Below are 25,937 nucleotides of genomic sequence, written 5' to 3' on the forward strand. Positions count from 1 at the left end.
CAGCTGACTGGGAAATGTGAGTGTTAACCTTATAAAAGATTCAGCAATTCTCATTATTTTCTGTCAAGTCCCATACCTGATGGCTTTTTAAGGTGCATAATTTGCATCCCTGACTGGTCCAGGTGTGTGCCTATTCCTGCCAGTTTTTTTTCATGCTATTTGTTTGTTGTGTAAAGTCATCTTTTTACATATCTCCTCTTGAAAGCGATGTTTTACTCTATGTCCCAAAACGTTAGAGATGCCGAAGCTTATCCAAAGCCGAGGCATATTTTACAAAACAAATCTAGATATATATTTAACGAATGAATAAATAAAAAGCTCCACATTGTTTTTTTTTGTTGTTTTTTTTACCACATTTCCAAGAGTGATAAGCCCCAGTAAGTGTTATTACTCACAATGGAGAATGATTTGCAGCAGCAGAAATGAGTTAAGTGTCCAGAAACAAAATATTACCATAGGTGACATCTAGTCTAGATCTATAAATATTCTTAATTTCAGCTGCACTTTCAACAGCATGAGGAAACCATTAACTCCCCTAATTGAAATGAGAGAATCCTCTTGGCAAACCATTGGTTATGCACATATTATTCAGATACACAATTATTAGTTAGGCTACATAAACTGGAAAACAATGGACAGACCATATTTAGCAGCACACCGACCTTGGTACAATAAACAACTGACAACCACCCAAAGAGTGTGCGCAAGAAACATATTTTTGGTTTTATCCACATTGTCCTATTTGACCACAATTTGTTCAGTTTTAAACAGGAAATGTTACAGTATCATTGCGCATCATATACTTTAGATGTCTCAAACATTAACACACACACACACACACACACACATACACACACACAACCATACTTCATCTGAAATCCATCCTCCACACATTGGGGATTTGTGATATCAACAACACCGACTCACAGTCATACCATTGGCTGCAAATCTCTACTTCCTCTGACCAAACACTTGTCCCAAACCAGCAGCTAACGTCATTACACAAAGATCCATCCTTCTCCTTCACACACACACACACACGCACGCACGCACACACACACACACACACACACACACACACACACACAAGTCTACAGTGTACTCTAATTCCCATGTGAGGAATTGTTTCGATAAAGTGGGAAAGTGTACAAACAATTACTTTAAATTACTCTTGCAAGGGAAGCTCAGAAATATAAATTCACAAATGGAATCACTCACATTTCTACAAAAGACAGATCCAATCCCATTTGGAGCAGCAATGCATTTCCACTTGAATTTATGTTTCATCCTATTGTAACTATTTTATGTAGGCTAGCCATGTTAGCCATGTAGTTGTCAATCTGAAGATTAGAAACCACATCCATATTTGTAAACACATGCCAGATTTGATTTGTGAAAAGGATAGACAAACAAAAATATATAGGCCATTCATTTTATTTTCGAAAATATGGCAAGGAAAAGGAGTTGTTCGAAAGCAATCTCCATAACCCACCTCCGGAGCCCAAGTCAATTGTTAAGAAAGGCAACGTCAGGCAGGATGGGTGTGAAGGCTACTCTTTCCCATCTCTGTCCCCGCCTCAATGTGACAGCTTGCAGCCGCGATAGGACCCCATGGGAGCGGGGAGCGGATTCACTAACCTGCCGGTGTCTGAGACCGACGCGCGCCTCCAATCTGGTGGTCACATGGGGGGTTCGATTATTAGGGCCTGTCGGGGAGTCATGTGGGGCTAACTGTTTTGGAAATAGAAGCGAAAATGAAGACAATGGTATTTCATGCACGTTAAAGTTTGCTCACGCCATCCTTTCAGCGCATGCTGTTCGGACTATTATCCCTCATTAGCATTGTATTACTATTAGATACGTAGTATGAGCTAAACGTTGACTATTCGATGCTGGTGCTTTGTACACTCCCAGAAAAGTGTGTGGAGTAGGATGTTGAGGCCGAATTATGCATGTATGAAATTCACTTGCACTCGATGCATAGAGCAAAAACAACACATTTATCCGAGAAAATACAAATGTAATTTGTGTTAGAATGATTTTTGAAACGTTGAGTTTACACGTTGAAATTCAAGAAAATGTCACTGGATGGGTCCTCAATTCATTAGAAATGAATGTAGAGTACATTAAGTTTGTGAGAAAATTTTTTATATGCATTCCTCATAACAGTAACACAATAACAACATTTATAATAATAATATATAATTCCTTTAGGTATATATTTTTAACCAGAAAAGAATATCCAATGCAACAGCATATAACAGCAGATCTGTGCCAACTAACGTCAATAAAAGCCTTATAATATTTATAGAACAACGTGAACATAAATGGGAAAACAATTAAACTAAATTCTGAAACTTGCCAATAAATGCAAAATGTGGGAAAATGCCGATAATGTAAAAAAAGCCTGTACAGTTTTGACTGAACACGCGCGTAAAGAGAGACGAGAGAAAAGACCTACCAGCTCCACATAATAACCCCATTATAAGCCTCATCAATGATGTAATGAAAGCAAACAGTGTGAAAATTGCCTGTAAACAGTTGGATCTGAGTCTCCTGATGAATTCAGTGTCTCTTTTAATCAAAGAGATGGGGCGAGGAGGAGGGGGTGAGTGAGTGTGTGTGGGGGGGTCTACCTTCCTCTCCGCAAACCCGTCAACACCCAAAAAGCCCCCTCAACCAATGAAGACTTGTCACTAGGGACTCACGTGGACGGGGCGTCCTTAAAAACCTAGCTCCTGAGTTTTCCTCAAGTTCCATTTTTTGAGATTTCCTTCACATTATCCCAGTTGTGTCTATTTAACCCGCGTTACCACTGTTTTACTGTGCGTATCTTCTCGACTGCCACAGCCCACCCGTTTCGAGTCTCTTGTTGCATCTTTCTGTTGGTGTAGAATATCTCTACCTTCCTCTACAATCGAGCACCACACGGGTCACACCAGCGAACTACTTTTTAAGTGATGACAATTTCAGCAATTGTGTCCTCGCTCTTCGTCATTTGCAGGTCTTGAATTCCACTTGCAATACTCGCTGCTGTCTCTGTCCGTGGTGCTGAAAGGTGGTGCTGAATCGCTTGACTATTTAACTTGCACTAACGCTGCTTCACTGCCTCTAATCATTGCAGTTTTTTTTGTCAATATTTAAAATAAGTTGATCAATAATTTAGAAGTCGTACCGGCGAGTTTTCATTTTCTAACAAAGAAAACATATGGACAAACTCGCCAACAGAGCCTAGCTGCATCCAATTCATGAATAGTGTTGTATTTAGGACAAAATAGTTGGATGCAGAGTCGATTTTGTAGCCTACTCTTATATAACTCCGAGAACCCGGAGATGTTGCTATTTTGACAAGTATAATAATAAATTAAGAAGAGGAGAAAACATCTTGGTTGAATATATGTGATTTCCGAATCATTTTGGGATTTTCCTGCTGGATAAATTCAGGCAAAGTCTCATCTCAGCAATCATCTGAACTTGCTTGCCTCGAATACCAATGATAGTTTGAGTTGAGGCCTCGAAGAACTTAGCTGTGCTGGTAAACAATGGAGGCATCCACCAATGGGTCCAGCTTTGGGATCGACTCTTTACTTTCCCACAGACCTGGAAGTCCGGTCATGTCGAAGGGGGACAGTTTGGTGGGAGAGTGCCGGTCACCGCTGGAGTTCAGCCCGAGGTCTGACCTAGAGAGCGGCTGCTCGTCTCCCCCGTCGCCGAGGAGGGAGTGTGTGGATGAGGCATTGCAGAGGCAAGGTCATGCTATCGGGTTGCCGCCCCATCTCCAACACGGACAGATCTCCGCCGGGTCACAGCCGCGGACCGTCACCTCATCCTTTCTGATCAGAGATATTCTAGCTGACTGCAAACCGCTAGCCGCCTGCGCCCCATACTCCAGTAATGGCCAGCCAACTCAAGAAACGGGGCGACTTGCCTCCAAGCTCGCAGATGACTTCATGGACAAAATCCATAGCAACTCATCGTCAGACAGCGAATACAAAGGTAAAATAGTGATGTAAACAAGCTTAATGTTTAGAAATTAATTAGACTTTGTCACATTATATCTAATGGAATTGTTGTAGTCCTACTGTTCTATATCCGTTGTATTTGTGTGAGCTTTATGCAGATGATTTTCTATATAATTCATTCTAACTCAATGTTTTCTTATCATAATTGAACGTGTTACATCACCTGTCCATGTTTCAAAGTGTTTCTGAAGATGTAGTGCTCGGTTAATTAGGCTATGGTTGTAAATTGTGATTAGCCTCGGAAGGCAAATAGGCTACTGGAAGTAGGCTACAGCTTAGGCTAGAATCTTTGTTCAAAAGGAATCCCCTATAAAATATATCTAATCTAATATCAAATTATACACTTTTACATTATCCCAGTAAACTCAATAAGAGATTAATTAACCCCCCCCTCAAAAAATATGTATATATATATATATATATATATATAAGGTGAAAGTTGATCAACCATATTATTTTGAACTCTAAAGCTCTTTTAAGCAGTGTCTATAGTTACACTAGGCCTATAACGGATTATTGAAAAGGAGGACACGAGTCTATTATTTTCTTAAATTATGGAATCCACACTGTTGATATTCTCCAATGATTTGGGGGATAAACATTAGGTGTCAAACCGTTTTTCCTTTCAGACGCACTTGCTTGCATTAGCAGACGTCTTGAAAGCATCTGTTGATGTCAGGGAGGCAAGAGAAGAGCTGCATGGGAAAAGATGACGGGGTTGCCTCCAGATAAATGCCATCAAGGGTCTGTCTGTTTCCAATCATGTCAGCCATAACAGACATGTCATCTCCATTGACAGTTTAATGAAGCAGCGCCTGGATACAAATGAGTCAACCGTTGGTTATAGGCGAGGACAATTCCTGCTGGCAGGAAATAGTCAATAGAAATCTGCGTAGAAAAAGAAAAGAAAAATATAATAGGCCTAATAAATATTGACTTGATTAACTTATATAACAAAAACACTAAATATATCTACCCCCTTTTATTGATAAAAAGAAAATGCCATTTTACAGTGACACTGTGTAATGAGGATAGGCCAATATTATTCAGTATGTATTGTAATATTAATAATAATATTCATTCGACTTTTTATTCATGTAAATAATGTCATTGACATGTTATTTATAGCCTACTAGTGAACAATGTTATTTCATCAATCCATTATAGCAAGGGTTTTTACAAAAGTCCTGACTTCAGTTCAGATTTTAAAAAGGAACATGAACATGAACGACATCAATATACTTTGGATACAGTGTGTGTGTGTGTGTGTGTGTGTGTGTGTGTGTGTGTGTGTGTGTGTGTGTGTGTGTGTGTGTGTGTGTGTGTGTGTGTGTGTGTGTGTGTGTGTGTGTGTGTGTGTGTGTGTGTGTGTGTGTGTGTGTGTGTGTGTGTGTTTGTGTGTGTGTGTGTGTGTGGTGTGTGTAACAGATTGTCATATCAACGCAGTCAATTCAGCTCCAAAGCCCTTGTAGGGAGTAGTACACTGCTTTGATTTCAGCGAATCCGCCTTCTAATATTTCGGGGATTTGATGTAATTTGTCCCAGTGCTAATCAGATTTGTAACGCGCAAGGCCGGCCGGCTCTTTATTTCGCTCTCATCCGCTGCTCTGTGAAGTTTCTCCGGTCGCGGTTGAAAGGCGCCCTTCCCTTGTGGCTCAATTAGCCGGATTATTGTGCTTCTTGAGAGACGACTCAACTATTCAACTAGCAAGAGCTCTCACGTCGCGTCTCCTCTTTTTGGAGGGAACGGGGGAGAATAAACTGAGAAATGTATACTACAGTTCTAACCCCAACACGACAGCAATAGAACAAAGGGGAATGTTACACACATCCAATTGCAAAAACAATGTGCTAATATACAAAACATATTCATTTGTAAATAGGTCTAGGCTACATCTTCATAAAAACTAGGCACAATCTTAATCAAATGGAGAGTGGCCTAAAGTCCTCCAACACAACACCCAAACAAGGATATGAAGTTGTATCAAACAGTTCAACTTTGAAATAGGCTTAAGTCCGTTTGTAAATGTAACATTTAAACGAAATCCAAATCCCTTTAATAAATGGGCATATAGTCTACAACCGAGGACTAGATTCCTTTTAGATTAGGCTCTGCCCGTCACCTTTATAGGCTTTATGAACATTTGAGATATTGTTGTAAATTTGAGTTTTTCATATTTATCCTATTCTTGTGTTTGCAGTGAAAGAGGAAGGAGACCGAGAGATCTCGAGCAGTAGGGACAGTCCGCATCATGTTCGGATGAAGAAACCCAGGAAGGCGCGAACAGCCTTCACTGACCACCAGCTGGCCCAGCTCGAACGCAGCTTCGAACGGCAGAAGTACCTGAGCGTGCAAGACAGGATGGAACTGGCCGCTTCCCTCAACCTCACAGACACACAAGTCAAAACCTGGTACCAGAACAGGAGGTAAGGACTGCGACGCTTGGTTGCCTTTAGTGTAATTACACAAATTATAACCATTTAAAATGACGAGAAGTATTTTGATATTGCCTAATGGTAGAATGCAGTGAGCCTAGTAGACCAACAATGGTAGTGTGTGCGCGCGCCTGCACTTGTATCATTAGGATATTAGGGTTAAACGCTCTTCACCTCCAGACAGAATGGTTTTCTCATGTCAGTCAGACAAACTCATTGGTCACATATGAGCTCCAATGTCTTTCTCAAAACGTGCACACCCTGCATCAATTCCTTAAGAATTAAGGAGAAAATAGAACAGAAATTCAAAAATAAAAACATCATAAAATATTGGCAATTTGGCACTGCGTGAAACCTTTGAACAATGTGATTCAAATACTGACAAATAGCCTTCTACTAGATTAGAGACTAGATTGTTTTAAACCATTTTTGAGAGAAAAAAATCCAAATGGTTTTCAAATGAATCTATGATGACATTCAGACAGCAAAACGATATTAATAAATAGGTATAAAAACAACACTTTGGTGCATGAATAATATATCGTTGCATGTAGGCCTATGCCATATCAATAATTCAGACACACTACTATATTTACTCAATTATTATAATTATGAATAATTTACCTGATTGAGGAGTGCTTTCAATTGACAATCTGACAGATTAACCCTCGCTTGAATACAAGTGGAGAGGACTGATTTGTCAGAATAACGGAAGTGCGTAACTGAGTACAACTAGATCTTTCTTGGAAACATAGAAGAATTAGACTCATTTCAGACCACACGATGAAACCAATACGATCCCAACCGAAAGTGAATGCATGCTATAATATTGCGTAGGCTACAGATGTTTCCAACTGACTCTGAACTGACCCTCAACTTTGCACTTAAAACACCACATGTTGGTAACGCTTGTTATTACAAAGCAGGCCTAAATCCATTAAGAAAAAAAACTAATTTCGTTTAAATTGAACCATGCAGCCTATGTTATTTGTCCATGCATTTTGACTGGGTTTTTTCCAAACTGCATTTTTTACTCAGTTCAAAATGATTGAATTCTAAACTTCAGAGTCATATGATAAAAAGATTCCGACTGCACTTTTCAAACTTGTTTCTATTTTTATGATCAGAGTTTCAATTACTAATATCCACTGTTTCTTGTCCGAATAGAACAAAGTGGAAGAGGCAGACGGCAGTTGGACTGGAACTGTTAGCGGAGGCTGGAAATTACTCAGCCCTTCAGAGAATGTTTCCTTCGCCCTATTTCTACCCTCAAAGCCTGATGTCCAACCTGGACCCCGGAGCGGCGCTCTACCTGTACAGAGGCCCCTCAGCGCCCCCTCCGGCTCTGCAAAGACCTCTCGTTCCGCGGATTCTTCTGCATGGTCTGCAAGGGGGTAGTGAACCACCCCCTCTCCCCCCTCTCTCCGGTGTGCTTCCCCGGCCAACACAGCAGCGGTGAGCCGGTCGCTCCGGATATATGCCATACCTGGCAGACTAGGACTCTATGTGATAGAGAGAAAAAAAACTATTTAAAACGGTGACAAAAGAAGTCATGGTATTAAACAATGAACTTCATGACTGAATCTCGAACTATCTAAAGTGGATAGGTTTTTACCATGCTGAAGTTCTTTATTTATTTATTTTTCTCTATGCATTTAACTTATATATTTATATTTGTGTTTACCATACCTTCAGTGTGGGCTACATCAGAAAGGGCACGATAGTTTTACTGAAATAATCGTTGCTGGCACCAAGGCTTATGACAATGGCACTTTTACTCAGAATCATAAAGATATTATTATTAACATCATTATTATTATTATGCTAAGTTGTCAGGATACAATTATTTTTTTAAAACATGCATAACAAACCAATGCATTGGTCTGGAAACTGAAATAGCATTCCAAGTTTAGTTGAATAGCTAATTGGATTATCCAAAGGCATTTCATAACGACTATAATTTCGTTATATTTCTCTTTACAAAGACGAGTTGCGTTTCATTCACTTTTTTTCAAACGATGAAAATAATAATCACCAGACATAGGCTATAGACATGTAAATACGAATACTTCTTGATTTGAAAATATTATTTATTCATCCATTTTTATTTCCTTCAGATGACAGTGATCCAGTACAAAAAAAGCTATAGATTAGCCAGAGCTAAAGGCTCATTTTCTATCATTTCAGTGATAATCTGGATGGGAATAATGAAGGTCCATGAGAGAAACAACATACAATGCCAAATTGTAACGAAATGTATTTAAAAATCTCTAATCATAATGTTTTTAGTTTTTTAGTTAAAATTTTGCCCAATTGTATTCAATTTGTAGTCAGAGTAAGAGTAAATCAATTTATCAAGTAGCAATGTACCTTTGCAAACCCTTCACTTTTGCTAAACAGATAACGACTGAAGACCAATTTGGGTCTTTCGCCTGTTGATTTGCTAGGTGTATTTAAGCAGACGTTGTGGATGACTTATGTTATTTCGTATCAAACCGTGGAAACCTTGTTACTCTCTTTGGTGAAAATGTATATTGCAGATATTAATTTGTGGAGTGGTTCTCGTATTTCTGGATCGTTTTTCGTTCCTCGCCCCCATTAGCTGAAATAACTTTTTGTCAAAGTGTTCAAACAGCTTAAGTCGGAGCTATAGAGGGGGATTTGGAGTAAAACATCATTACTTTTATATATGTGCAAATAAAGGTATTTCATGTAATAACGTGACTCAGCCATATCTTTCCAGATCCATGTTAGACAAATACAGGGCCACTATTTCTTTTTGCAAATGGCATACAAGTAGGCTGTTCATCATCATCATCATCATCATCATCATCAACAACCTGGGGGTGTATTCAATACTGCCTAATCTGTTGCAAACGTTTCCTCTGTTGCAAAAAACAACAACACGTTGACTCCAAATTGAAAATGTTTTTCAATGAAAAGGAGAGTTTCTATTGAAGGTATAGGTCCGTCCACGTTTCGTTCCGTTTGCTTCCGTTTGTTTCTTAAACGGTAAACGGTTTCCGTTGCAAGATGCAATGAATAGGCCTACATCCGAGGAAAGTTGGGTTATTCAAGGTTTGTTAATGGGCGTCCTATTCTCTAAAGAAGAAATTACAAAATGGTCCTGCATGCAATCATTGCTCGTGTCAAATGCTCACTTTTCAACTTATCAATTAATGAATGAATGACATTGATCATTAGTCACACATAGAGTAGCATTTCTGATGTATAGTTTAATGCCATACAAGGTCATTACAAACAAAAATAATGATTTGGCATATTTGCTAATTAAACAACAAAACATGTTATGTTGCGACAAAGGAGAGCCAATGTGTAAACCTGTGATAAATCAGGCAAGTATGCCTGATAACATCTAATTAAGGTTCGTAGAATTCTATTAGAAGCACCATGTTTGAATCATTTTGAACATGTCTGTCAAACACTTCCCTCAAACCCCCTCATTATTTGGTTAGTATCGTGAATTTAATTTGTCAAACCTGAAAAAGTTAATAAGAATGTCACCGTCAGAGCATGGAACATTCACCGCCTTAACCTTTAAAAAATGCCTAGATATTTATCCAAAGATTTGGAGTGGTGAGAGTTCAATTTGGGAAATGTAGGCTGGCTGGTTAATTCTGCCTTGATATCTAAAACTTTGGCCTATCTAATAAGTTATGACTAGAAATGTGTTTTGGTATATATGTGTTATAAATAAATAGGATAGGCTAATTGTTCTGTCAAAAATATACATTGATGGGAGTGTGTATATAATAAAACACACACACACAGAGAATTAAATATATGCACGCTCGCACACACGCGCACACGCGCACACACACACACACACACACACACATGTATACACAAACAATAGCCATGCTTCAAAAGTGGTCTCGGTTAAACCTAACATAGGTCGATACCAAATAAAAAATAATGAAATAGTCTGCTACAGATTTGAGCAATTGCATCGAGAGATGATCATTGGCAAAAGCAGTCCATTTATTCAGCTAGGGGATAGCCTACATGTTACAAATACGCTAGTACAGTAGACAGTAGGCAAACTGAATTAAGGATGCCATTTAATTCCTTTCCATAAACAATAAGCAGATGAAATATTAATGCGAGGCTAGTGCAATTGTTTAAGTGCCTTAAATGATCCCATTTGGAAATGGATTGTTTCCATGCCTCTTTCTTGGAGTGTTGGTGCTGTGCTCTTTGCCAAACAGCTCCAACAGCTGGTGACCGGGCGATGCTGACTGTGGGCCGGATCAGCGAGGGGACATCTGGTTAGCGGCACCGCAGAGCCCTGCTCCACCAGACCCCCACCCGCCACCCCAACCTCACTCCTAATAGGAGTCTGACTTTAAACTTTAAACCAACCAAAATATCAGACCATAAAGGACGGCTGGGTAGTTCAGTCTGACAGAGTTGGCGAATGGGATATTAACGATTAGACAAAATACTTTAATAGCTTTAAATTGAAGGTCGATAATGGGTGTAATATTCAGCCCCCCGCTGCACCGCTCGCATGGCACATGTTATCCCTTCTCCCATTGACCATCAGCCCATCTCTTCATAAAATAGGCCCATTAGTCTGACTTTAACTAATTGACACATATATATTGCGTACATTTGCTTTAACTGAGAAATATTCTAGGTCTTGCTACATCGCACTGAATGTGGTTAGGACTTGGGAAAAAGGGAGAGGAAACCCCCCTCAACAAATTCCCAACTTGCCAAAAAATCATAAGGATCCGTGACCGATTCAAATAAAGATAACCCCCTCAACATTTATGAAAAGGGTTATTCTTGCGAAGTGCGCAGCTGATTTCAGGCAAAGCTCCCTGTCTTGATGGATGACGCGGAGATTTTTGCATGTGAAAGGATACGGGCAAATCCCTCGGCTCTTACCGCGGATTGTCCCCCGCTCAGGGTTAATGAAGTGCGGATAGAGTCTCGTTGAGCTCCCGACAAACAAAAACACAACACGGGGAGGCTTAGACCCAGATGATCAGTGACTCTGATTAAGCTCATTGAGTCAGAATAAAAACTAAACAAAACAACCTTCAGATGAAATTAAGATTCAATCAAAGCGCAATTTGCGTTGTAGAGTGGGCGATAGTCTTTTCTCCTAGATTTGTTTATCAGTGCCTTTTCATTCCTTATTATAGATCGAGATTGGGCTACTACATCCTTCTAAATTAACGCAACGTTATTAACGCAACGTTATTAATGCAACGTTATTAAGGCAACGTTATTTAATCCGTTTTTGAATCCAGGGAAGCCTTGGTGGATGGAAAAATACCTGAATGCAAAAATGATACATTTTGCTTTCCTTATGGACAGTTCTAAAAAAAAAGGCTATTTCTTCCATTTAGCAAGTAAATATCCAATTGAATTTCAAATGAATAACTGTTTTGTGATGTATTTCTTTAAAAGTGAATCATTATAACTTCTTATTATAACTTAATGTCCACAACCTTTTAAAAAAAACAAGTGATGTTTCCCATACTTGTTAGAAAACGGAATTAATAAATGCAAAATTGATTGGACCAAATCCAGCTCAAATGTAGGCCATGAATGGCTGCACTGTTGCTGTGAATGAGACATTCCCACTATACCCATAGACCTATAATAACTGAGATAAAGAAAGTAAGTAAGCAGTTGTCATTAATAGTTGATTAAAAAGACAGACTAACAGTAAAATTGCATGATACTATCACATCGCCTACTATTGAATATTTACAACTAAGCTGTGAATGAATTGTAAAGGTGAATATATCCATTCAGTATGGCGGGTTAAGGGTAGAGACTAGGATAGGTGCATCCAGCTGGGTTATCACTCCATGGGGGTGGTTGGTTGACCTCTGTAAACCAAGGAAAATCAGATCCTAACCCTGGCTCTCTCACCCAATCATATGCCCTCCATTCTGTCACACAGAAACAAAGTCAAGAACTCCACACTTTACGCTACCATCTCATTCGGTAGGGTGGGAAAGGGGACAAGAAAGAAAAAACTGTGAATATGGATTCTGACACAGTGCTACAGAAACATTTAGGATAGAAGATTGAAATATCAGAAGAAACTATAGAGAGGGAAGGAGGGAAGGGGAAATCACAAAGTCAAGTCTTTCCCATGGCAATGTCCTGTACAGCAAATCTTCTCCTAGCCTGAAGGTATGAGGTGGGGAGAAGAGAGGAGGAAGAAAAGCTTTACAGTGTGGAGGGGAGATAACGACGCTAATCATTTCCCCAATAAAATGGGGAGAACTACAAACTTGGGTCAGGGGCGCAGGGATTGACATCCCAATCTCAGCAAATAATGAAAGCTTGAGCTTTCTGCTTCCCTCTCAGAGCTGGAGGCAGGGGCGGACTGGCCATCTGGCATTTCGGGAAAATGGCCCATTTTTAGCCAAGTGGGCCTGTCTAACATGTTTTTTTTTTTTTTGCGCAAACTGATCAATATCTGACTAATAATAGGGACCTCAAGGAAAGAAATGGCCCGCGTGTGGGCTTTGAGGAAAGAATTGAGCTGGTGTGGGGGCCTTGAGGAAAGAAATGGGCCGATGTGTTAGAAATGTAGGGCTGATTTTTGGTCCCAGTCCACCACTGGCTGGAGGAGAATAGAAAAGAAGAGAGAAGGAAAGTGGAATCAAAGCAGGACTAACATGAAGAGGTAGTCCCTTATGTTCAAGGAAAGGCCCCCGTCCCCTGTCCCCCACCCCTACCCCCAGTCAGTGATTACTGCCATGTACCCCCAGCAGGGAGGCAGTGTAAGCCACACCGCCATCAGATGACACAGAGATTATCTAATCAATAAATTGTGGTGTTAGGGCCGGCATGAGCGCCTGTCTATTGCAGAAGTCCCTAAGCAGCCTCTCAAGTAAATGTCCACCCCTCACCTGACACCCCCTCTACCTGACCAGGGAAGTGCCTCTGAGATAATACACCCCTGAGCAATAACAACATCTCACACAGGACTGACCATGACCACAACAGAGGCCTGCAGTAGAGTGAGGGACAGCAGCCTCAAATACCCTCAGTGTCCTCCAGTCTCCACATCACACTACAGCGCCTCCTGCTGGATGGGGGCATTCTGCTGCCTCCCAATTTACTTAGCCACTACAGACCTGGTACCATTAGCAAAGCTAAGTACCTAACTACCTATAGTTACCATCTGGCCTGAGCAAAGAATACCTAAACCGGATGACGGTGAAATTCCCTAAATATCTGCTCAATTCTGAAACTGTGTCTTTGTGTTCCTATCTTTGTCTTTGTCTTCAACGGTAAGAGTGGTAACATTGATGCACCATATTATGTCAGTTTCTACCCAAACATGACGACTTAAAGATGATTCCCAGTGATGATAAATGCAGCTCCTAGACAATGGAGGAGCTCCTCTTCCAAGGTAGCATGACTATTTATGTGATCCCTGTGGTCAGCATGCATATATGGAGGTGTCCACATGTTACGGTCTCATTTAAAGTGAACAAAAAATAAGGAATAGGCAGTGTCTCAGACACACCGGTGGACCACTGGGTCAATGTACAGGACAACGGGGAGGCCTCTCACCTCATAAACATAAAGGGAGGAGAGAAGCATCAATAAGTCATGAGGTGTGGTATGCATGTATTTTTAACACCCTTCTGTGTGAAGTCTGGCAGCCGCTCATACACTGTCTGCTGGTACAGGGCAGAGGCCAGCAGAGGACCAAGTGTGCTTTCGTCTTACTGTTCTCTGGTTGTTCAATGTATGTGTGTGAGTGGGGGTCGGGGGGGGGGGGGCGTGTATGCGTACATGTGTGGAAATGAGAAAAAACCAAGGGAAGTGAGGATATCGGGGCTAAGAACAGAAGTTCAATAGAAGACAAACATGCAAATATTCCAGTACAGGGAACTACCAAGCTAAGTATATGGCCAAGTGCTCTTTTGCTTTAGACAGCGGTATGAGGTGCAGACATTGAGCCATGATGGGGAGAACATGATGAAGACATCTTTATCTCAGGGGCCCCATTGGGCCATCAACAGGAAAACAGACCCAAAGGGGGTCTAGAGGGCTATTGTCTTAAACCACAGGATTCCCCTATACCTCTGACTGGGTCAAGGTGGCAAGTGCCACCAGGTTTACTAGTAAGCGCAGTGTGGGTAATGTGGGTAACAAGGTCTCAGTGAGAGCGTGTGTGTGTGTGTGTGTGTGCATGTGCGTGTGTGTGTGCATGTGTGTGTGTGTTGGGTATAGGCTGGTCCAACACCCCATAATTGGACATGTGAGGCCAGTAGCAGCAGTGAGGCTGACTGCTGGGAGAGACATTCTACCTCCAATGATCAGTCCTTGACTTCCCATTCGCATCTGTGGACCCCTAGGGCTGACCAAGCAGCTGCCTGGCTGAGCTATAACTCCATGCCAAGGCAAGGACCCAAGGCTAACAAGCCAAAGATAGAGAGCTGGGAGGAGAGGAGGAAGTGTCACGACTTCCGCCGAAGTCGGCACCTCTCCTTGTTCAGGCGGCGTTCGGTGGTCGTAGTCACCGATCTTCTAGCCATCACCGCTCCACCTTTAATTTTCCATTTGTTTTGTCTTGTTTTCCTGCACACCTGGTTTACATCTCCTCATAATTACTACGTGTATTTAGCCCTCTGTTCCCTCCATGTCTGTGTGGAGTATTGTGTATTTGTCGAGGTTGGCACGCTTCCGGCTGGTTAGCGCCAGGTTTTATGTATTACCTGTGTTTTGTGGCAGCCTGTACTTTATACTTTGTTTGTGGTACTTTGTGCTGCCTTATTTGTTTTGGGCATTTGGTTTTGGTGACACTGTTGCGTTCTGGTCTTACTATTTGCCTCAGTAAAGTGCTTTGTGTTCACTCATCTCTGCTCTCTTGCGCCTGACTTCCATGCACCAGCTACACCCACCGTTGACAGGAAGGTAGAAGTGAGGAGACAAGACAGCAGAGAGAGGCATAAAACAACAAAACAGGAACGAAACCAAGAAGTCCAAAGAGGCACAAAGATAAGCAATGACATTTGTACTTAATAAAAGTTTGTAGAGCTGGTGAATTTCACATCCTGATAGAGAGTAAATGGCACGGTCTCCTGCCTTGCTCCTAATGCTAATATTCATTTAATCAACAGAGAAACTGACACAGGGATATTTACATAAAGTCAGAGAGAGGCAGAGGAATTTGGAGGCATGTTGTCGTGGAGATCAGAGGGCTGATTTCTATAATGGAGGCAGCTAGCAAAACCAGCAAACAGCAGCACTGGGCTTCCTCACCCTGCTCCACACAACTGAACAGAAGGAAACACACTTCACACTCCTCTCCGGGGGTTTGAAGTAAGTCTGGAGTGGCACGACGGATCAAGTCTGAGGAGTGTGATACAAGGTAGAGGAGAGAAGCATCTTCAAAAACATATCAATACAATTGGCTATGCCTGGCGTTGCAGTTGAACCTCTTTAGCGTGTTGCACGTCTGCTAACTGGAAGTGACGCCTCTTCGCCGACGCTTTCTGTGAGCCTTCACAGAGCCTCACAACACTGGAGGATGATGGATACTGAGAGTCCCAGTTTAATTCTGTATGATCCTTTTGACAGTCTCCAAACTGAACTGCTATAGTGTCACAGTGAAGTATTCAGACCCCTTTCACTTTTTTCATTACAGCCTTAGTCTAATTGAATCAAATATTTTTTTCAATACCCCATAATGACAAAGCGAAAACAGGTTTTGAGACATTTTTCGCAAATGTATTATAAATAAAAAACAGAAATACCTTATTTACATAAGTATTCAGAACCTTTGCAATGAGACTCGAAATTGAGCTCAGGTGCATCTTGTTTCCGTTGATCATCTTTGAGATGTTTCTACAACTTAATTGGAGTCCACCTGTGGAATATTCAATTGACTGGGCACGATTTGGAAAGGCACACACCTGTCTATATAAGGTCCATTAGTTGATAGCGCATGTCAGAGCAAAAACCAAGCCATAAGATTGAAATAATTGTTCGTAGAGCTCCAAGACAGGATTGTGTCGAGGCACAGATCTGGGAAAGGGCACCAAAAAATGTCTGCAGCATTGAAGGTCCCCAAGAACAAAGTGGCCACGTTTCTGAATGTCCTTGAGTGGCCCAGCCAGAGACTGGACTTGAACCCGATCGAACATCTCTGGACCTGAAAATAGCTGTGCAGTGACACTCCCCATCCAACCTGACATAGCTTGAGAGGATCTGTAGAGAAGAATGGGAGAAACTCCCCAAATACAGGTGTGCCAAGCTTGTAGCGTCATACCTAAGAAGATTCAAGGCTGTAATCGCTGCCAAAGGTGCTTCAACAAAGTACTGAGTACAGGGTCTGAATACTTATGTAAATGTAATATTTCAATACATTTGCTAAAATAAATGTGCTAAAATGTTTTTAAAAAGTGGTTTTGCATTGCTATTATGGGGTATTGTGTGTAGATTGTTGAGGGAAAAAAACAATTTAGTCAATTTTAGAATAAAGCTGTAACGTCATTTTTTGTGTTGAAAAATTCAAGGGGTCTGAATACTTTCCGAATGCACTGTGTGTGAACAAAAAGGTGAATAAAAGATGGTAGTCCTGAAATTTTGCTAAACCAGAATAGATTTTTGGCGGCCACTGATGGCAGAATACCCTGTGATTTCATTGGGGGAGTTCCCCCTCATAGCAAATGGCTGGCTAAATAATCCAAGCAATGTTCGCACAGCGCAGGGTTTAAGGCGGAGCTGCTGCTACTGCTGGCCGTCAAATAATATTATTTTGAATAATATATTTTTGAAACAACACTTTTATAAGCATTTAAAACAAAGTCCATTAATTATATGTTATAAGTGAGGCGCCACCTCTAACGCCCCAATGGGTGGGCCGCCGCTGGATTTAAGGCAGCCATTTTCTTGCATGGGAATACACTTTCCCTGACTTCTCGCATAACACTTTGTAATGAGTACGTTTTAAAACATCTACAGGATCAGTGGGTCCTCCACGGGACGGTTGAGCTTACGTAGGCTAATGTGATTCGCATGAGGTTGTAAGTAACAAGAACATTTCGCAGGACATATACATATCTGATATTGGCAGAAAGCTTACATTCTTGTTAATCTAAGTGCACTGTCCAATTTACAGTAGCTATTATATTGAAAGAATACCATGCTATTGTTTGAGGAGAGTGCACAATTATGAACTTTAAAAGTTGTTAATAAACTAATTAGGTACATTTGGGCAGTCTTGATACAAGATTTTGAACAGAAATATAATGGTTCATTGGATCAGTTTAAAACTTTTAACATACACTGCTGCCATCTAGTTACCAAAATCTAAGTTGAGCCTGGGCTGGAATAATATATTATGGACTTTCTCATGCATTTCAAACATGAGGGTACAAAAAACATACAAAAAAACATGTTTTTTTCTATGTATTATCTTTTACCAGATCTAATGTGTTATATTCTCCTACATTCATTGGACAATTTCCACAAACTACAAAGTTTTTCCTTTCAAAGGGTATCAAGAACATGCACATCCTTGCTTCAGGTCCTGAGCTACAGGCAGTTAGATTTGGCTATGTCATTTTAGGCAATTAAAAAAAAAAAGGGGCAGATCCTTAAGAGGTTTTAACGTGCAAGCGAGTCACACTGTTACATTATATAAAATAACTATGTAACTACATGGCTTATTGTACTTAATATAGACCAACCTAATCATGTGCCCATCAGTCAAACAACACTGATATAACCTGAGGCCTGAGGAGAAGAAAAGAGGAATAAATGCATGAGAAAAACCTCCTTATTGTGCCAAGAAGAGGAGCAGAGAGAGAAGGGCAGAGGCCCAGGCTGCCAAGGATGTGGCAGAGGCATTAGGGACTGCAGCTGGCATGCGATCAGGCTGGCTCTCCGTACTAGCAGCCCTGCACCCCTTGATCCTGCACAGCGGCAGGTCTCCACAGACCTAGGGGTGCCAAGAGTAGATGCTCCAAACCAAGAACCCTCAGCCTCCATACGGACACATGCAAACACACAAACACTCACTAGCATGCAAAAAAAATGTGTGTGCATAAATATATACAGACACCAGACACAATGCACACACATATCCTTACACACACACACACACACACACACACACACACACACACACACACACACACACACACACACACACACACACACACACACACACACACACACACACACACACACACACACACACACACACACACACACACACACACACACACACACAATAAACATTGTACATGCTGTCTCTCTGACTGACAGGCTATACTAATCAGGTGCACCAGAGACAATTGTGACAACAGTGTCAACACATAACCCACTTCCAAGTCATATACTAGAATGCTGGTAGACAAGGAACAGGATTTCATCTTCAGGGTGAGAGGACTATTGCTGTTTTTTCTGTGAGCAACGAATGTTTCCCTCCATGCTATCCTGTAAATCATAGAGAGAGAGAGGGCGGTGTAGGGAGTCTAACATGCTCCTCAGGTTTAAAGGACACATACCATCAGTGCCTGTCCCATTGAGCAGATACTCAGTAATTAGGCTGCGTAGAGGATTAGCTGATGGCTGAGTGAAAGAGACATGGGCTGGGGTAAAAGAACGCGCTGGAGGAGACAAGAAGGAACCGACAGATATTCAGTAGTTCAGGTGGCTAAAAAAAAGGAGCAGTGAAAAGAAAGGTTGAGTCATCACACAGAGAGGGGAAGTCAGGAGGCAGTGACGGATGGTAAAATAAGATAGACCACTAGACAGGGGACATAGGCAGTGCAGTAGGTATGCAGACAACCATGTGGCGCAAATAGAAAACAAACGCACACAGCCTCAGAGACACTCATCAGACACAATAGACTCATTCTACCTCCCCGAAGATACCAAGGAGCTCCTGAGGTCATATGCTGGGCCGTATCGCTACTGTGAAGGCATCGGCTGGACCAGAGACAGACTGGACATTCACTGATGAACAAAGAGGAGGAAAGGAGTGTGGGTAGGGGGCAGAGGCTCTCCAATAACACTACAGCTGCCAGGTACATCCCGCCCAGGCCAGCCTATCTCTGTGGCTCTAAGGTTACCCTGCTGTACCCAGTGACATGCAGCACGCTGTTTAGTCAGCCTTGAAAGTCCGCTACACAGTCAAATAGTCCCTGAAAGACCGTACCTTTTTCTGTATTTCCAAGGACTACCAAGACTTGACTCTGGAGTTTGAATAATTGAAGATTTGACAATGTAATCAAACAAACCTTTCCCGTTGTCACCAAATCACATGAAGCCTCAAACTACCAACACGGTTTTTTTTACACCAAAAATAAACTATTGGAAAAAACAACTATCAAGCAAAATAGCAACTTAGACTGCAATTTTAGGAAAATTTCAGTTATTTTCATATTCTGTAGAAACGAAAATACACTTGTTTCCCTTATATAAAAACGTATTTTCTCCAAAGTACAATCCACATTAGTAATAAAATGCAGATTTACCATCATTTCGTTGTAGTATCATTTAGTTCTTAGAATTGTGTTGTAAATATGTGGTAAACATGACTGTCATTTAAAGTGGCAGTACACCAACATCTGAAATATAACTAATTTTATTGACAAAATGTTATTAATTTATTGATCCTGAAAGACAAGATGGCTTAGTTTTCTTTATTTACCTACCCCACAGCCAGCAATAGCATCGCTGCTAGTGAAACAATAGGAGTGATAGGGCCTATGGCAGGATGCTTCAAAAAGCATGACCAAATCCTCAATGTCTTATAGCACCAAAACACCATAACAAGTCGCACATAGTGTACCAAACATTAGGAACACTTGCTCTTTCCATGACATAGACTAACCAGGTGAATCCAGGTGAAAGCTACGGTCCCTTATTGATGTCAGCTGTTAAACCCCCTTCAATCAGTGTTTATGAAGGGGAGGAGACAGGTTAAAGAAGGATTTTCAAGCCTTGAGATAATTAAGACATGGACTGTATATGTGTCCATTCAGAGGGTGAATGGGCAAGACAAAATATTTAAGTGCCTTTGAATGTGGTATGGTAGTCAGTGGGAACTCAGGCTTCCCCCAAAAATGTGCCAATAAAAAAAGAACAAAATAAATAGAATAATTTATCTTTTGTCTCTGTGTTTCAAAATGTTCCTTCACTTCGCAAGAGACTGAATGTATCTCTCTGGAGAAAGTATCCAAGGGAGCGAAACAGCATCCCTCTGTCTGTATGTGTAGGCCATCTATCGGATACTGTCTGGCCGAAAAGAGTATGACATTGTTGCCGCCCATGGCATTGAATAGAATAATAGCCAATCAGCATTGACCTATACTGAGTAAGCTCGACTGTGAATGGTGCTGGCACACCCCCAAAAAGTTTTAAGGGAAGCCAGATTGGATTTGGCTTCCCTCCAATCACATCGAGAGCAATACATCATTGATAGAAACAACTTGAATTGTTGACTTGTGTTTTTTTTTAACTAGGCAAGTCAGTTAAGAACAAATTCTTATTTACAATGACGGTCTACACCGGCCAAACCCAGACAACACTGGGCCAATTGTGCATCACCGTATGGGACTCGCAATCACAGCCAGTTGTGGTACAGCCTGGATTCAAACCAGGGTGTCTGTAGTGACGCCTCTATACAGTGCCTTAGACCGCTGCGCCACTCGGGAGCCTTTAATTCTCCGTACTGGCCAATGATTATAACGATAATTCTGATACAACCATAAATGTACACATTGTGCCTCTGGGTGAGAGGATGGAAGTTCTATATGTAGCTAGATGTAGAAGGATAATGTTAACTAACGTTGCCCATGAAAGGAAATTAGGCTAGCAAACAAGCATTATAGCCAGGTAGCCAGGTAGCTAGGACAACAACAAAAATGTAAGAGTGTACTGTATGACAGCGTCATAGATCATTTCATCAACATGAAAGAGGAGGATGAGTAGGGTGAGTCATGTTTTTCACACACACACACACACACACACACACACACACACACACGCTCAACAGTTTCCCGTGTGTATCAAGAATGGTCCCCCACTCAAAGGACATCCAGCCAACTTGACACAAATATGAGAAGCATTGGCGTCAACAAGGGCCAGCATCCTTGTGGAACGCTTTCAACATCTTGTGGTCCATTCCCCCAGCGAATTGAGGCTGTTCTGAAGGCAAAGGGGGGTGCAACACAATATTAGGAAGGTGTTCCTAATGTTTTGTACACTCAGTGTATAGTATGTAATATTGGAGGGTATTGTAGGAGTTCTTGTATATAACACATTCCGTTGAATAACTATTTTTCTGAGAAAAACATACAGCACTGTGTACATTTAGAGGGTAGCTGCTGTCTGTATTACAGTTCTACCAAGTATTTATGCGTCTGAATGGTCTCGTATGTTGTCAAAAAGGCGAGTTTCAAGTCAGACGTCCATCCATGTCTGAGGACGTCAGGAGATGTGGAAAACTGCCATTAGGGGAAAGAGTGAGCACTGTTACCTTCAAGTACATTTCGGTTTTGTTAGTGTGTCTAAGCATCTGCCTCTGATTCCATAGGTTGCAAGTTAGAATACAGCAATAGAAAGTTATTTACATTTATTTTAGTTAAGCCTATCCCAAACATTAACCCTTATCTTAACCATTTCAAGTTAATGCCTAACCTTAAAAGAGTTTGTGTCACGATCGTCGTAGCGAGGAGACCAAAGTGAATACATCTTTTTAATGAAAGACAAAAAAAACAAACAAAGTACAATAATCAAACAAACGTGACCGCTATCAAAACTGAGTGCTAACATGCAACATCACATAGACAATAACCCACAAAATACCCAAAGAAGATGGCTGCCTAAATATGGTTCCCAATCAGAGACAACGATACACAGCTGCCTCTAATTGGGAACCAATCTAGGCAACCATAGACATACATAAACACCTAGATGGTAAACAACCCCATAAACCTACAAAACCCCTAGACAGTACAAAAACTCATACATCACCCATGTCACACCCTGACCTAACCAAAATATATAAAGAAAACAAAGAATACTCAGGTCAGGGCGTGACAATTTGGAGTTAATGCTTGAATTTAACCATGACCTTAAAAATGTTGAGTTCATTCCTAAACTTAACCTTAAAAACTTGTGATGTTTGGAACAAGTTCAAAATTGGACATTTGAGAAACGTGGATGAACGTCTAATTCTGACATGAGACTGTGATAGCTGGTAGAAATGTACTGAGGAAGAAAAAGCCATAATACAACCAGTTGTTATAATTGCATAATTTGCTTTATAACCCGTTAGAAATACCATCATAGGCTACGCCTCAATGACATATAAGGCCGATAAATCATGTCCAAGAAAATTTCGAACAGTTGGCCCCTACTTGGTTGTCGTTGTCCTTTGTGTCTTTGTGATCCACAGAAAAATAACCAGAAAGTTTAGATACTTTTCATATCATTTCTCGCTCCTGCAATTTTATTTTCTGTATTTAGATTTTGTGGGCCCCATTCAGTCCACTCTCACCTTTTCTGACCATTTTCACTAGCTAGCAAGTTAGCAATATTTTTTCTCACAGTCAGGGCAGACAACAAAAATGACATAAGCCAACACCGACACATGTGCTTTCGTTAACAGCTTTGTTATTGGATTATGAATCAACAGGCCTCACAATTTACCGGTCAAAAGTTGGAACACACCTACTCATTCAAGGGTTTTTCTTTATCTTTTACTATTTCTACATTGTAGAGTAATAGTGAAGACATCACAAGTACAAAATAACACATATGGAATCATGTAGTAACCAAAAACGTGTAATTGTTAGGAAAATTATGATTAAATGACTGAACATTATTCTCATTTTAAATAGAACTGTAACTAAGTAAACATATACTCTGTTTCATTATATCTGATTAACAATATGAGTTCATAAGATGGGATTGTGTGACACGGACAAGGAGTAATTAAAGTTAATGAACACCATTCCAACTAGGAAGAAAGGAATGGGTTGTGGATTAAGTAAACAGATAAGGTAGTTAACCTATGGTTGAACTGATGAAACTGAGCTCTGTGGTGTTTTAGATAAGGCAGTGAGTGCATTCCTAGGTTTTCTGTTAATTAGAACTGACAGCTAAGTGGTGATCGATAATGGTGAGGAGTCAAAAGTTAATTCAGTTGTGTTGTGTGTTTTGTGTATGTGCTAGTGAGTTGGAATGAACTTTGAATGAACTTTTAAAGTTCGCTTTGTCTCGGTCGAGAGGAGGGGATTCATTTTAGAAGCAATGAAATTACCTCATGGTATTGTATATAAACTGTTGCTCGTGGTAACATGGCATCGCGCTCCGAGAATAAATTCTGTTACCTATTATTGATAAGACTGGTCTCCGTCTATTTCATGCAAACAAGAATCTTACAAATTCTCATAAAATAGATTAAGGGAATTAAATGAATGAAAACATATTGGAATAACTCAATTACAGTAACAGTAAAACTAATCAAAACATATTTTATATTTGAGACTCTTCTAAGTAGCCAACCTTCACCTTGATGACAGCGTTATACACTATTGGCATTCTCTTAACCAGCTTCATGAGGTAGTCACCAGGAATGCATTTCAATTAACAGGTGTGTCTTGTTAATATGTGGAATTTCTTTCCTTCTTAATGCGTTTGAGCCAATCACTTGTTTGTGACCGAGGTAGGGGTAATATAGTCCTATTTGGTAAAATACCAAGTCCATATTACGGCAAGAACAGCGCAAATTTGCAAAAATAAATTATTAGTTCATCATTACTTTAAGACATGAAGGTCAGTCAATGCAGAACATTTCAAAAGTCTCTTCAAGTGCAGTCACAAAAACCATCAAGTTCTATGATGAAACTGGCTCTCATGAGGACCGCCACAGGAAAGGAAGACCCAGAGTTACCTCTGCTGCAGAGGATAAGTTCATTACAGTTACCAGCCTCAGAAATTGCAGCCCAAATAAATGCTTCACAGAGTTCAAGTAACAGACACATCTCAACATCAACTGTTCAGAGGAGACTGCATGAATCAGGCCTTCATGGTCGAATTGCTGCAAACAAACCACTACTGAAGGACACCAATAATAAGAAGAGACTTGCTTGGGCCAAGAAACACAAGCAATGGACATTAGACCAGTGGAAATCTGTCCTTTGGTCTGAGGAATCCACATTTGAGATTTTTGGTTCCAACCGCCGTGTCTTTGTGAGAAGAAGAGTAGGTGAACGGATGATCTCTGCATGTGTGGTTCCCACAGTGAAGCATGGAGGAGGAGGTGTGATGGTGTAGGGGTGCTTTGCTGGTGACACTGTCAGTGATTTATTTACAATACAAGGCACACTTAACTAGCATCACTACCACAGCATTTTGCAGTGATACACCATCACACCTGGTTTGTACTTACTGGGATGAGCATTTGTTTTTCAATAGGACAATGACCCAACACACCTCCAGGCTGTGTAAGGTCTATTTGACCAAGAAGTAGAGTGATGGAGTGCTGCATCAGATGACCTGGCCTCCACAATCACCGACCTCATCATAATTGAGATGTTTGGGAGGAGTTGGACCGCAGAGTGAAGGAAAAGCAGCCAACAAGTGCTCAGCATATGTCGGAACTCTTTCAAGACTTTTGGAAAAGCATTCTAGGTGAAGCTGGTTGAGAGAATGCCAAGAGTGTGCAAAGCTGTCATCAAGACAAAGGGTGGCTACTTTGAAGAATCTAAAACATAAATTAAATGTGGATTTGTTTAACACTTTTTGGGTTACTACATGATTCCATATGTGTTATTTCATAGTTTTGATGTCTTCACAATTTTTTTTTTTAGAAAAGCGTAAAAATAAAGAAAAATCCTGGAATGAGTAGCTGTATCCAAACTTTGACTGGTAATGTATATATTTTATATAAATCAGTTACCCATCCAAGGCAGGAGCCTCCAGTTACCCACGTGGGCCCTTTACCTCCCCTCCTCCCCCATCTGATGATTAGCAGAGAGACAGCAGGCTGTCTACACTCATTGACAGCGTGCTTCTGTGGTTGGACGCCCCTGATCTGTCCCCATGTAAAATACTGTCCCAATAAGTCATTGGAGTTCCCCTCTGCCATGATTCTACAAACAGGAGATGACATCACTTCCTCTCTACAACACTGGTTCAACAGTCCTGTAAAACCGGATGGATAGATACATGTATCAGAGATGGTGAGGCAGACCATGAAGATGAACTTTAGTACAGAGCAATCAATATAAAACTGACCTAACTCTTTACAAGTTAGAAACCTGATGGTTTTCACCTTCACGCTACAATAACATCCATCTGACCTCTTCTCAAAGCCATTAACTTTAAGCCACAAAGTTTACTGGCGACGCAGCACTCCACTTCAACAAGAGCTATAAAAATAGAGAGAAAATGGAAACGTATTGTTTTTATATGAGATATATTCCCCTGGTGGTCCGGTCAATA

The 25,937-nt window shown here is 40.8% G+C and overlaps 1 protein-coding gene across 1 annotated transcript; it reads left to right on the top strand.

The window, feature by feature from the left end:
• The first annotated feature begins 2,137 nt into the window (after positions 1–2,137).
• barhl1b (BarH-like homeobox 1b) lies at positions 2,138–8,307 on the top strand. Its single transcript, XM_020458424.2, has 3 exons — positions 2,138–3,996; positions 6,224–6,449; positions 7,626–8,307. The coding sequence occupies exons 1-3, from the start codon at positions 3,543–3,545 to the stop codon at positions 7,915–7,917; spliced, it is 972 nt and encodes a 323-aa protein (XP_020314013.1). The 5' UTR covers positions 2,138–3,542; the 3' UTR covers positions 7,918–8,307.
• The last annotated feature ends 17,630 nt before the right edge of the window (positions 8,308–25,937 follow it).

This window comes from Oncorhynchus kisutch, linkage group LG23, assembly GCF_002021735.2.
Source record: "Oncorhynchus kisutch isolate 150728-3 linkage group LG23, Okis_V2, whole genome shotgun sequence".
In the NCBI taxonomy this organism is placed as follows: Eukaryota; Metazoa; Chordata; class Actinopteri; order Salmoniformes; family Salmonidae; genus Oncorhynchus; species Oncorhynchus kisutch.